Below are 15000 nucleotides of genomic sequence, written 5' to 3' on the forward strand. Positions count from 1 at the left end.
ATAGAGGGTGTACCATTTTGCTTTGAGCATCTAAATCCATATGATTTTTGATGAGACTGCCAGTTAAATGGCAGAAATGTCCCATGAACGTAGTATCATGAGAAAATGGCTTTGAGCAAATTCAGTAGAGGTAGATGATTGTTAATTAAATATCTTCTAGTTGAAGAAATGGGAGAAGTTCTTTTCCAAATGTATGGGAAAAAAAGGCCTAAAAGATATTTGATGTTTGAATTGAAGAATGAAGAGGGATCATTTCAGAAATTTATTGCAATCCACCTATGTGAAGACCACAAGTTTGCCAAATTTTTCCACCTTTCCTTTGAACAGAAAAGGTGTTGATCTCCTGGTTGAATTGATCAAAGACAAGGAGGGATGTTTTGCAACTTCCTCCACAAAGATTGTGTAGTTCACTGGAAAACGTGGGAGCCATGACGCAGACACTCAAATGTTTGTTTGTGATTACATTCACCCCCCATAGCTTTGCAAGTTCGGAACCAATGATGACCATTAAGAATTCCAGCGGCAGTTGCCCAAAGCAAAACAGCCCCATTTAGAAACAAAACATAGTGCTCTAGACAATTGTTGGACATTCATTGTTTAGCCATGAATGATCATTAATGAGTGATAATTGCACTGAGCAAAACCTGCCTTTAGGTGGGGGAAAGAGAAAGGCCATGATTCTTGTATATGGTGTATTTACTCAAATACCAGAGGGATAATAGGTTTCACGATAGGCTATTGGTGTGTGTACTCAAACTCAAACACACGTCTCACAGTTACCTCACTAAGTACACTTGCGTTATGTTATGTTCTTTAATTTGTGGCTTGTTACATGATGATTTGCCTGTACAGTAAAACCTCACCAAGTCACACCCCTTTTAGTCAGATATTGGTTACTTGGACACTTGATTCAGGAATTTATTTATTTTCTTATTATTGTTGATAGCAACTTCTTTTCCAGCAGTGATGATAATGTAAAGAAAATGGTGTGTAGTAAATTTCTTTGATATCTGAATGTTATTTTTTATTTTATTTTATTTTTATCTTATGAATATTTTTAGAATATTTTGCATTTTATGAAAGTGTAATTATGTAAAAACTTAATGGATATTTTTTTTGTTATTGGTATGGTTTAATCATTAAAAATATCATATTTTTATAGAAACTATCTTCACTAGCATATATTTCACATAAAATCAATAAAATCTTTATTTTTATCTGATTAAAATCTTCCTTTATGTCCCACTAAATAAGAAATGTAAAGAAAGTAAGAAATAATATGAATGGTGATGAGAAAACATCAAATAGCAGTATTTCATTTGAAATTCAAGTTTTGAGAAAATGGTGATTAAAGGCTTGATATGGTAATTTTATATAGTAATATTGATACTATATATACTGCTACCTACTTCTCAAAAATATCCTTTTCCATCTTTGCCTGGCATGTCTTTAGTCTTTTACTCCTTGGAAAGGAGATTTCCATTGACTTATCTTGTTTCAGCTCCCCTCCATATTTTGGATTCCCTCCAAAGATTTTGTTGTGCAGAGAAATTTTAATATATTATGTGTTATGTTCCAGGATGCTCATGTGAAAAAAAAAAAAACATTGTTAGAACACTATGAAACAGTTTTCAAGCATTTTTTTCTGTAGTTTGTTGTGAAATGATGAATTTTTGTGTTCTCTCTTTCAAACATCACTGGTTTCAGCTCCCCTCCATATTTTAGATTCCCTCCAAAGATTTTGTTATACAGAAATTTTAATGTATTATGTGTTATGTTTCAGGATGCTCATGTGAAAAAAAAAGAACACCATGAAACAATTTTCAAGTATTTTTTTCTGTAGTTGTGAAATGATGAAGTTTTGTGTTCTCCCTTTTGAACATCATTAGAGAAGAGTAGGCTCATTCAAGTCCGTATAGATTTCAAGAACAAATTTCAGTTCACTAAGTAAAATGTAAAGTTTCACCATGTTCTTATGAGGAAGTTGGTTTCTTCATAGATTTCAAGAACAAATTTCAGTTCACCATGTGAAATGTAGTTTCACCATGTTCTTATGAGAAAGTGTTGGTTTCTTCTCAGCTAAAGCTTTCTTATAAAAACATCAAGAATTCATCCCTTCTGAACACCTGGAATGTCTTGGAATTTTATCTTGCGTAGATGCTCAATCACTCATTTGTATAATTATATTCTTGTTTCCATCATGAGTTTATTTCACCCACTGCTACCAGGAGCAAACTTTTGTCAGTGAGTGCTTATATAGACCAGTGGTTCTCAAACTATGGGTCGCGACCCAAAGTTGGGTTGCGAGATCAATTTTGATGGGTCGCAGGGACACAGGAACATTATCATGCTTTCAGTGTATTTCAGTTACTTAATTGAATTATTCTTCTTTAATCACAAATTACTTTTGTTATGTATGTTCATCTTCCCCCCACCTCCCTCCTCCTGGGCCCCACGTAATGGTGTCTCTGACTGTTGTACACAAGCTGTACACATTATTTATTTTTTTCCAAAATAAAGTGTATGTATCATTGTACATTTTCTTTCTCTTTACTTTACTCTAGGTCGCGAAGGAATAAAATGTTCTAAATAGGGTAGCTCATGAAAAAGTTTGAGAACCACTGATAGAGACAAAAGATACCTGAGAGCAAAGGAGGGTGAGAGAGGAGATGGGGATTGGAGGGAGAACAGAGAAGATGGAAGAAATGCTTTGTTATTTTGTAGTCATTGGTTGATAGATTTTTTATTTTATTTATTTATTTATTTTTATTTTTTTTTTGTATAATATTAAACATATTGTCTTAGGATGTCATACCACATTTTGGCCATTACTTGTGGCTGGATTCCTGTCTTATAACTGGATCCTATTCAGTTTATGAGAAGTTTGTCATAATGTCTGAAACTGTGATATACCTAATAATACTATGTAAGTGTGATATAGCAAGGGTTTGCAGCATTATAATTAGAAATTATGCTACATTGCATTTGTTTCTTTTTCAGATTCAAATTCTGGAGGGACTGGAGAAGAACAAAGATGAGAATAGCAATGTTCCACCTGTGAAACTTCTCATAAGAGACAAGGTGAGTGTGTTGCAGTGTGACTTTTCATGTTTGACGAGTACTTTATTAGAATTCCAGTTTAAGGCAATATTACTATTTAATCATATTATTATATCTGCATATTTTTTGTAACTGAAATAAAATATTTTCTTGTGCATGTGAAGGAAAATGTGATAGTTTGAAAAGGACATATTGTTGAAAATTGTCTTTTTAGAAGTTAGTATTTCTGCTTTTAAGTTATATGTAATATTGTAGACAAGTGGAATAATATCATATTTGAAAAAGAAGATGGTGAAATGAAAAGAAATTATTCTAGTTCTTATGTATGTATTAGTAACAGCAGTTACTGTTGTTTTAAGTGGAAGCTTCATCCCTGCTCTGGAGTTGAGTGCTTCTACCCATTTCTTGCCAAGTGAACAAGATCATAAAATAGAAAGAAGAAAAAAAGAATGCTTAAGTGTCATGCTTTAATTTGTCTCATGCCTCAGTCTCTTTCAAGGACTTCCTTTAGAGAATGGCTTTAGTCTCCATCTTTCCCTGTTCCAGCATTCCCACAGTGTGTGGTCATAGCATTGCCAGTCTTCCTTCTCCCACTTGTCTTCATTTGCTCAGTTCAATTACTTCCTCTCAGTTCACCCTTTAATATCACTCATGTGATGTACCTGTAATCCCTGCATAATTACAGATTGAAATTGTGAGCGACTCATTTGGAAGGTGATTGCATTTACTGCTACTTTCTTAAGTTACCACAGGTTTTATTTCTTGTATGTATGCCTTTGCTTAACTAATAATACTGGAAAATATTTACATCTTTTTTGTATTGACAGAGTGACAAGGACAAGGCAAACATCAGCAAGTTGATTGAGGCCATAAAGCAGAGCAAAGGAGGCACAAAAATAGGGGTGTATGTCAGGGACAAGTTCTCTTCAGATCTCATTGATGCATGGAGGAAGGCCATCAAGGAGAACAACTTTGAACCGGTGAGATATGACCTAGTGTAGGCAGCACATTCTGTGAGTGTGCAAGTTATTTGTATTAGATCTCAAAAAAAAATCTTTGTCTTTACTGATTCTTTTATTCATATAATATAGTAACATTATAAGTTTGATGACATTATCAAATCCTGTTAACAGATAAGACATGCTTTCCAAAGTTTGTTGCTGAAACCCATCTTACATTTGTGCATGCCAACATCACTGATGGTTCATTGTGTTCATACAGGTGGACATGAGCTCCAACATGGCTATAGTTATGGCTTCAAAGGAAGAATCTGAGCTAACCACTATTAAAAAGGCTTGCACTGCTACTGTGGATGTCTTCTCCAAGTACCTCAAGGAACAGATCATGGATATTATTGACAGAGATAAAAAGGCCAGTATAAAAAAATATTTTTCATTAAGCAAAGGCTATAGACTGTTCATTCACAGTTTGTAACTAAAACCTAATGCACTTTTGTAACCTTATTGCATATTGGACAGTGGCAGAGTCAGACTGTTTCCTGCTTTATCTAGATGCTGACCTCTACATTGTAAGTCTTGTTGTTTTCCATGTACAGTGGAGTCTCGGTTCTTGATTTTAATTTGTTCCTGAATGTCGTTTAAAATCTGAAATGTTCTAAAACAAACTATTTTTGCCAAAGGAATCAATGTAAAATAGATTAATCCATTCCCATACACCAGCCTACCCTAGTCTTACTGGCTTATGACAGATGCTCCCACAGCCAAGATGGCTGCTTTACAACATCTCCAGCTCATAAATTACTTATCCAGAAAGGATGTATTGAATGAACTTAGTGACACAACTTATCAGAAGATACTGTTTAGACTGTGCAGGTATTTTCTTTGTCACCAATCTAGTGAGGGAAGCCTTACAGAGGGACACAGAGATGAGCAACCCACTTACTGCAAAAATGAAGGTGATCAAAACACAGACATCTTGCTGCTGGGGAAAGGTACTGGAAAAATGCAGTTGTGCAGTAGTGATGGCGTTAGGGGTTATTGAGAGAGGTACAGGTGGCTCGAGATTACTCTTGAGCACTGAAAACTGCTTTTATTGAGGCTTTTCATTGGGATCACATTTACCTTATTTCAAAGATTGAATTACTGTCTTATACTGTGTCTCTCCTCCAAATATATAAAAATGAAGTAAATATTTATAGAAACTATAAATTAGTAATAAATGACAGCTTTTCTGTGTCTTTTAATATTTTGAGATCAAATAACTTTGTTCGAGAACCAAATTATGGTACCACAACCGAAGCAATAACGAGTTCAAAATTTTGAGGGTAAATTATTAATCTTAATGTTAAAATAGACAAAGAATAATCAAGATGATGCAAGTTGAAGTAATTTACACTATTTCTCTACTGTTTTTTCTTAGAATTATTTCAATGTTTACACTGTTTCTTTCTATAATGTTTTTTCATAGAATTATTTTGATATCATGGATTAAAAATAGTGGTATGTGGTAGAAGTTATCTTAAACATAATGGCATTATCAGATTTCAGGTAAGCAACTTTTTATCCCAAATTATAGGTGCAAGGTAACATAATGTTGTGTGCATGTGTGTGTGTCCTAGCAGTACTGAGCCACTTGTCTTATACATACAGCTTGTGATAAAAAGTTGCTTGTCATCCTTTTACACATTATTCAGGGTTTGATATGGTAGCATTAGATAACTTCTATATCACACACTATTTCTACTTATAGTATGATGGTAATTCTATAAAAAGAAAAAATAACAAAGCATAATTTTTTTATCTATGTCACTGCAATTTTTTTTTTTTTTTTTTTTTTTTTTTACCCCTCTGTCCAATGATCAAGGAACCAATTAATTATTGTAAAAAATCAAGAAGATACAGGGAAGAGATTTAAAATGTTAGTGTGGAGGGACCAGTGTCCACACCAATTAGGAGACAGCCTGACTGAGCCATTGTCCAATCAGCAAGAAGGTTACAAGAGTAGCAGAGGCTCTAGTTCCAAGCTATGAATGAGGAGACTATAGCTACCAGAGATCTACAAAAGCTAAACAAAAAGTCTGCTATTCCCATAAAGTTTCTATAAAAAGATACCTTGAAAGGCTTGGTCAGTTCAATTTTTGAGTCTTTGATATTCATCTACGGTACATGTTCAAGATTAAAAAAAATAGGTAAAAATATAATCAGATAGAAAGTACCAGAGTTTACCAGTGAAGGAGAAGACCATGCAAAAACTGGTTAAGTCTCACATTAATAAGATGGACAGAATAAGGGTAAGAGAGTCTTGTGCATGAAGGCTCTGTGAGTATGTGAGATTATATTTATCCATTTATATGTTTAACTCCTTTACACTTGATCCCTCCCTTACTGTTACTGTCACTTACCTTCCACTCTCTCTCTCACACACACACACACACACACACACACACACACACACACACACACACACACACACACACACACACACACACACACACACACACACACACACACACACACACACACACACACACCTCACTCATCCAATCAATTATTCTCAAAGTCTTGATGTGTCTCTTGTACTGTTGGTATATCAATCTTATCTTTCCTAATGCTTAATATTACTTCTCTCCTTTTTCTGGTTACATTTATTCCATTAATATTAATGGCAGCATTCACAGCTCTGATGTTGCTACATAGTGCCAGAAAGTTAAATTCCTGATCTTTTGTCTTGGACCTTCCAGAAAGCTCAAATTTGAGTGTTTTCTTCACAAAAATATTGCATACACATTTTTATAGTTCATTTGAAGTATATAGCATGCCTTAAAATACGCTAATAAAATGAAGGGAGGAGGCAGTAGACACCTGCTGAAACAATAATTACTCCCAGTGAGGTCTAAAGCACTGTTCAGGGGGTGCTGTGAACTTATCATTAAACCCAGGTGTGACCTCAATGAACGTTTCACTTTGTGTCTCACAACACAAGGGGGCAGTCACAGCCTGCCCTCTAAAGACAACTCTCTTCCTCCACACAAAACTACAAGCACCTAATAACACACACACCCTTCACTCAAAAATTTCAAAATTATCATGGCAACTCCTACACCAGCCTCAGAGTCCCCATCTGGGGAGGGGACCATAAATGTCCCCAGGTCAGACTGTCTTTCTGTCGATGACCCTAAGTGTCTTGACACCTCCCTCAACTTTTTCTTCATTAACCTCTGCAACATTTGTGGTCTAAGATCTTATTTTCAATCTGTAGAACACCACCTCTCCTCCTCTAAACCTCATCTTTTCCTCACTGAAACTCAGGTGTCTGAGGCAACTGACAGTAGCCCCTTTTCTGTTCCCTCCTACTTTCTCTATCCTCATTTTTTATCCAAAGCTGGATGTTGCGTTTATGTGCGCAATGACTTAACCTGCTTTTGTGCCCATGCTCTTGAATCTTCCAAGTTTTCCACCATCTGGCTACGACTACAGAGTCACTCAAACTAAATTTATCTGTGCTGTATACCTCTCACCTAACTCCTCTGACTATAAGAAATTCTTTGACTACTTAACTTCCAAAGTGGAGCACATTCTGATCCTCTTCCCTTTAGCAGAGATCTCCATTCTTGGAGACTTCAATGTTCACCACCAGCTTTAGCTTTCCTCTCCCTTCACTGACCATCCTGGTGAACTAGCCTTCAACTATGCTATCCTCCATGACCTAGAGCAATTGGTGCAACACCCTACTCGTATTCCTGACCGTCTTGGAGATACGCCCAACATTCTTGACCTTTTCCTGACCTCTAATCCTTCTGCTTATGCTGTCACCCTTTCTTCTCCGTTGGGCTCCTCCAATCACAATCTCATATCTGTATCTTGTTCTATCGCTCCAATCCCTCCTCAGTATCCCCCTAAGCGAAGGTGCCTCTGGTGTTTTCCCTCTGCTAGTTGGGGGGACCTGAGGAGGTATTTTGCTGATTTTCCTTGGAATGACTACTGCTTACATGTCTGAAACCTGTCTTTGTGTGCTGAGCACATAACAGAAGTGATAGTGTCTGGCATGGAGGCGTACATTCCTCACTCTTTTTCTTGACCTAAACCTTCCAAACCTTGGTTTAACACAGCTTGTTCTCGTGCTATACATGATAGAGAGGTGGCCCACAAAAGGTATTTAAGCCTTCCATCACCAGAATCTCATGCACTTTATATTTCAACCCAGAATCATGTCGTCTGTTCTCCAACTAGCCAAAAACTCCTTCATTAACAGAAAGTGTCAAAACCTTTCAAGATCTAACTCCCCTCATGACTTCTGGCATCTACCCAAAAATATCTCCAATAACTTTGCTTCTTTTTCTTTCCCTCCTTTATTTCAACTGGATGGCACCACTGCTATCACGTCTATTTCTAAAGCTGAACTCTTCGCTCAAACCTTTGTTAAAAACTCTACCTTGGACAATTCTGGGCTTGTTCCTCCCTCTCCTCCACCCTCTGACTACTTCATGCTACCTATTAAAATTCTTCTCAATGATGTTTTCCATGCTCTTGCTGGCCTAAACCCTCGGAAAGCTTATGGACCTGATGGGGTCCCTCCTATTGTTCCCCAAAACTGTGCCTCTGTGCTTGCACCTTGCCTAGTCAAACTCTTTCAGCTCTGTCTGTCAATATCTACCTTTCTTTCTTGCTGGAAATTTACTTACATTCAGCCTGTTCCTAAAAAGGGTGACTGTTCTAATCCCTCAAACTACCGTCCTATTGCTTTAATTTCCTGCCTATCTAAAATTTTTGAATCTATCCTCAACAGGAAGATTCTTAAACATCTATCACTTCATAACCTTCTATCTGATCGCCAGTATGGGTTCCGTCAAGCCGCTCTACTGGTGATCTTCTGGCTTTCCTTACTGAGTCTTGGTCATCCTCTTTTAGAGATTTTGGTGAAACTTTTGCTGTTGCCTTGGACATATCGAAAGCTTTTGATAGTCTGGCACAAAGCTTTGATTTCCAAACTACCCTCCTACAGCTTCTATCCTTCAATTTGTAACTTCATCTCAAGTTTCCTTTCTGACCGTTCTTTTGCTGCTGTGGTAGACAGTCACTGTTCTTCTCCTAAATCTATTAACAGTGGTGTTCCTCGGGGTTCTGTCCTGTTCTTATTATTCATTAATGATCTAAGCCAAACTTCTTGTCCTATTCACTCCTACGCTGATGATACCACCCTGCACTTTTCCACGTCTTTTCATAGACGTCCAACCCTTCAGGAAGTAAACATTTCACGCAGGGAAGCCACAGAATGCTTGACTTCTGATCTTTCTAAAATTTCTGATTGGGGCAGAGCAAACTTGGTATTGTTCAATGTCTCAAAAATTCTATTCCTCCATCTATCAACTCGACACAACCTTCCAGACAACTATCCCTTCTTCTTCAATGACACTCAACTGTCCCCCTCTTCTACACTGAATATCCTCAGTCTGTCCTTTACTTATAATCTGAACTGGAAACTTCACATCTCATCTCTAGCTAAAACAGCTTCTATGTAGTTAGGCGTTCTGAGACGTCTCCGCCAGTTTTTCTCACCCCCCCAGCTGCTAACTCTGTACAAGGGCCTTATCCGTCCATGTATGGAGTATGCTTCACGTGTCTGGGGGGATTTCACTCATACTGCTTTTCCAGACGGGGTTGAATCAAAAGCTTTTCGTCTCATGAACTCCTCTCCTCTAAGTGACTGTCCTCAGCCTCTCTCTCATTGCCGGAATGTTGCATATCTAGCTGTCTTCTACTGCTATTTTCATGCTAACTGCTCTTCTGATCTTGCTAACTGCATGCCTCCCCTCCTCCCACGGCCTCGCTACACAAGTCTTTCTTCTTTCTCTCACCCCTATTCTGTCCAACTTTCTAACGCAAGAGTTAAACAGTATTCTTAATCATTCATCCCTTTCTCTGATAATCTCTGGAACTCCCTGCCTGCTTCTGTATTTCCACCTTCCTATGACTTGAATTCCTTCAAGAGGGAGGTTTCAAGACACTTACCCTTCAATTTTTGACTACCACTTTGGACCCTTTTATGGGACTGGCATTTCAGTGGGCATTTTTTTTTTTTATTGTATTTTTGTTGCCCTTGGCCAGTGTCCCTCCTACATAAAAAAAAAAAAAAAAAAAATTATAAGGTTGATTTCAGGAAACTGTAATGGGGAGTATATATGACAAGGAATGAATATATGTTGAGTTTACTGATATCTATGAATACTTCTTTATTTCTATTTCTATTTAAATATTCATAGTGGTTGTCAGTAAAGGTGTTGACAGAAAAAAGATTTTGTCAGACTTGCTTCCAAGGACAGAGGTCAGAGAGGAAGGAAAGAAGCTCATGTTTTATGTCTTAAGTTGTATATACAGGATCCATTTATTATCTGATAAGCTAATGCAGATCTGTAGTACTATTATTTAGATATGAGAGGCATAGACTTGTTTATATTTCACAATTGTCAACCATTACTTGAATTTGTTTGATATAGGATAGAAAATTATCAGTACAAGTAAGGCACTACATTAGGATCCTTCCTTGTGTGAACTTAAACTTTTGTAAAGCTGTACATGTACACATCAGGTCAAATTTGCCAGTTTATTTGCTGTTAAATGATACAGGATGCAGTCCATGTCATGGTCTGGGTTTCAAAACTCCCTGCTGCCAGCCATACAAGTTGTTGTAAACATACTTTGACATGTGGTATGATTGACTGTAAATCATACTCTAGAGAAATGAGAACAAGAGTAAAAGGTGCTTGTAATATCAGAGAATAGGTTAACTTTTCATCTGTAAAGAATGAACCAAAAAGGATTTTTTTTTTTACACCTGCTGACAGCAGCAATCAATTATTTATTTATTTATTTATTTATTTATTTGTTTTTTATTTTATTTTTTATTTATTTATTTATTTATTTATTTATTTATTTATTTATTTATTTATTTATATTTTATTTTATTTTATTTTATTTTTTTGTAAGTTTAAGCATTTTCAGTAGTGATCTACCACAACATACAGTGTTTGATTTTTAAGTGTGTACTGAAAATGAATCACAACCCAAATGTCAGATCACAGGTGTCACTGTTCTTGGGAAAAACTGCCGTGTACATCACTCTAGGTAGTAATTTTGTAAAATACAGGAAGAGGTATCTATGAACTCATTCATTACTTAAGGTTCATGGTCCAGTTTATTGGGAAGATGAGCTTTTCAGGGTAGCAGTGGACAGAGCAGTGGACAGAGCATAGGAGAAACTTGTGAGATTTGTGGCGATGGCCTATAGTCATGTTTAGAGTTTGTATGTTTGAGTTCTGAGCCAACTCAAATTTTTGCTTGTTTTAGCTTGATGTCAACTATGATATTACATAAATATATGTTTCCTTGCCCACATGTGATTATGTTAAGAGACAATGCAAGAAATGCACTAACATACAAGAAAACAGCACTACTCTTGGATTAAAGTCACAGGCACGAAATAAAATTTGACAGCGCTCTCTGTCAGTCAGAAAGATGCAAAATGTCATCAGTAAATGCAGCATCTTCCCTTCTTTCCCTTGCCTTGTGTCACTTTCAGGTTTTTTTTAATGTGAAATGACTAAAAAAAAGAAATATTTCTTTATACAACACCAACTTTCTCGGTCTCAAAGAACATTATACAGTGGAACCTTGATTACTGAACATATCCCTTTCCGAACAACTTGGTTTTTGAACAAAATTACTTGATTTCAAATACTACAAGACATAGCAAAAGCTGCCATTTATTTCTAATTTATAGTTTCTATAAATATTTCCTTCGTTTTTATATATTTAGAGGAGAGAGACAGAGGGTAAGACAGTAATTCACTCTTTAAAAAAGTTAAATGTGATCCTGTTGAAGAACCAGGGTTACTGTATTGTGGAATTTTGTCTGCTAGTGTGGAAATATTGCGACATTTGGCAGCTGTAAATGGAATAAATTTCCACATCTATACCTTCCAAGAAACTCTGTGAATATGAAATGTGAATATGAAAAGAAATATATACTAAAATGATGGAAAATTCATGTTAACATATGTTAAATATATATATATATATATATATATATATATATATATATATATATATATATATATATATATATATATATATATATATATATATATATATATATATATACACACACACATACACATACACACACACACACACACACAGTTGTCAAAGTAATGTTAACTTCCTGAAATCAGCATAAGTTTCTCCTTTTTATGGTAGCAGATTCCACGTAGGTGTAGAAAAACAGACCACTGAATTGGCAAAACTCAGTATTCCACACAATGTTGTGTAGAAATATGGTAATCCTCTGAAGAACCTCGATGTAAACAAACAAGGTTTGACACTCAGGAGTAATCCCGAGCCTCCTATAGCTCTCTCTATGACCCACAACACCATCACTACTACACAACTGCATTTTCACAGTAGCTTTTCCCAGTAGCAAGATGTCTAAGTGTTATGATTACCTTCATTTTGGCAGTGAGTGGGTTGCTCCCCTCTGTGTCACTCTGTGTCACTTGATCGGTGACAAAGAGAATATCTTTTGATGAGTTCTGTGTCACTTAAGTTCATTCAGTACGTCCTTTCTGGATAAGAAATCTGTAAGCTGGAGATATTGTGGAGTGGCCATCTTAGCAGTGGGAATGTTGGTCATTACTCCGCAAAGATATGCTGGACCAGTGTCTGAGAATGGATTAATCCATTTTACATTGATTCCTATGGGCAAAATAGTTTTGGTTTTCGAGTATTTCAGATTTTGAACAGCATTCAAGAACGAATTAAGTTTGAAAACCGAGGTTCCACTGTATTCTATATTTTATTCTTCAAAATACAGGAACTTACATGCTTTGGTGCTGTGGTTACTACTCGCTGAATGGCATATGAAAAGCATTTGACTTTTGGCCTGTGCAGGCAAATGGTACCCTGGGCTCATGCTTCTTTATGCATTGCGACCAAAGCGTTTTGACTTGTTGATGACAATCGTGAAAATGCCTTTTGCTGGCAACCATTGGGAGTATTTAAGCAGAAGTATAAATAAAGAAATATCCATAGATATGCATAAACCTGGTAAATATTCATCCCTTGTCATATATTGCTGTCATTAGTGATTTCATAAATCAACATTACAGCTATTTAGCTCATTGTAAGGCATGAGAAATGAATGATAGAAATATGTACATAATATTTTATGTGAAAAGGCAGTCAAATATGAGCTTTCTGCAAAGTTCATGACAACATGTCAGGAATAAAAATTTCTGGTAGTATTCAGCATCTACAGGCCTAACATAAATGCTCCCATTGGGACCATTGTAATCACTATCCTATCCCCCTCCTTGTTTATAGCTGTGTTGTCTTCCCAAGAAAAGGGTCACTGGCATCTGGCAAGGCTAGCATGGTGTATTCCTTAAAGGACATGAACTGAAAAAAAAGTAACTTGATCCCCCCCCCAAAAAAAAAAGGAAAAAAAGTTAGTATAAAAGGGGTCTTACGGTAATATGAATTTTTAAAAATAAAAATCACTGCTGGTGGATGCCATCATTCTCCCACCTTTGGTGTCATCTCACAGGGTGTTTTTATGAGTTGCACCCTGACAAAGTGGGGATGGGATAGCCTACTATTCCTTAAAAGGCTAGGCCCATTATCTTCCTTTTCTCATACAACTTTCGAGTTTTTGATGCAGCAACGACTTCATCTCAGATAAACCTTATTGATTATGATACTGATACTGTGCAAAGCTAAAACACTTATAATCCCTCAAGCATTTAACATCTTATTTAAGGAATAGGTTACTGATTATGGCAGGGTTGGAAAAAATCATGATTGAAAAAAAAATATTAACAATAATAATAAAAAATAAAATAAATGAAATAAAATTCATAAAAATAAAAAATAAAAATTTATTTGATTTAAATTGGATTTTTTTATTTAGATAAATTTTTTTGTTTAAATATTTTTTTGCATTAATCCTTGTTTGTTTGCACTGATTATTTGTTTCAATCTTATGAGGCCATTTTCTTGTTTTAAACTTGGCATATGTTAAATTAAATCCTAGTTTAATATACATTACCCAGCATGAGTTTTTCATATAAAACTCATAAGTAGGACTAATAATCAGACCTCTTATGTTAAAGTAACTAACTTTGCTTTAAAAGAATTAAGCTCATTAAACTTTTTATTTACATTTATTATTTTCAACAAAGCCTTTTTTTTTTTATGCTTTTGAATATTTTTCTTGTAAGAGATGGCAGTGATTCACTGGTGCCTGACTTGCTGTAGGACCAGCACATGATCAGTACACTCAGTACAGGACAAGTACACTTGATACTTTTCTTGTGCAGCTGGTTCACATATTCTTCCTAGTTCTTTGTGTGTGTGTGTGTGTGTGTGTGTGTGTGTGTGTGTGTGTGTGTGTATAATATATACACACACACACACACTGATCAGTACTGAGTGTACTGATCATGTGCTGGTCCTACAGCAATATATATATATATATATATATATATATATATATATATATATATATATATATATATATATATATATATATATATATATATATATATATATATATATAGTTTAAATCATTATTTTTTTTTACTCAGTGTAACAATTAAATAATTTTTAATACAGTATGTTTCATTTTTATTTAAATAATTTAATTTAAATCAAACCAACCCTAGATTATGGTGATATACATTGTGTTGAATAAACCCAAACATTGAAATATGGAGCATTAGATGGAGAAAATTCAGGTCAAACTTGCCTTCTTTTATTACAGGTGAAACATGCTAAGCTGGCTGAAGGGGTGGAGCAGGCCATGACAGACAAGAAGTATGTTGGTAACTTTGACACCCAGCAAATTGAGCCATGCTACCCACCAATAATACAGTCTGGAGGGAATTATGCTCTCAAGTTTAGTGTGTCCAGGTGAGTTGGCATCAAGATA

The 15000-nt window shown here is 35.7% G+C and overlaps 1 protein-coding gene across 1 annotated transcript in view; it reads left to right on the forward strand.

Annotated features, from left to right (window-relative positions):
- LOC135089176 (FACT complex subunit spt16-like) overlaps nucleotides 1-15000 on the forward strand; it is a 129286-nt gene that overhangs the window by 17092 nt on the left and 97194 nt on the right. Inside the window, 4 exon segments of the mRNA XM_063984488.1 lie at nucleotides 3001-3081; nucleotides 3888-4040; nucleotides 4282-4431; nucleotides 14833-14981. Of these exon segments, the coding sequence (XP_063840558.1) occupies nucleotides 3001-3081; nucleotides 3888-4040; nucleotides 4282-4431; nucleotides 14833-14981 (533 nt within the window).

This window comes from Scylla paramamosain, chromosome 32, assembly GCF_035594125.1.
Source record: "Scylla paramamosain isolate STU-SP2022 chromosome 32, ASM3559412v1, whole genome shotgun sequence".
NCBI classification, from domain to species: domain Eukaryota; kingdom Metazoa; phylum Arthropoda; class Malacostraca; order Decapoda; family Portunidae; genus Scylla; species Scylla paramamosain.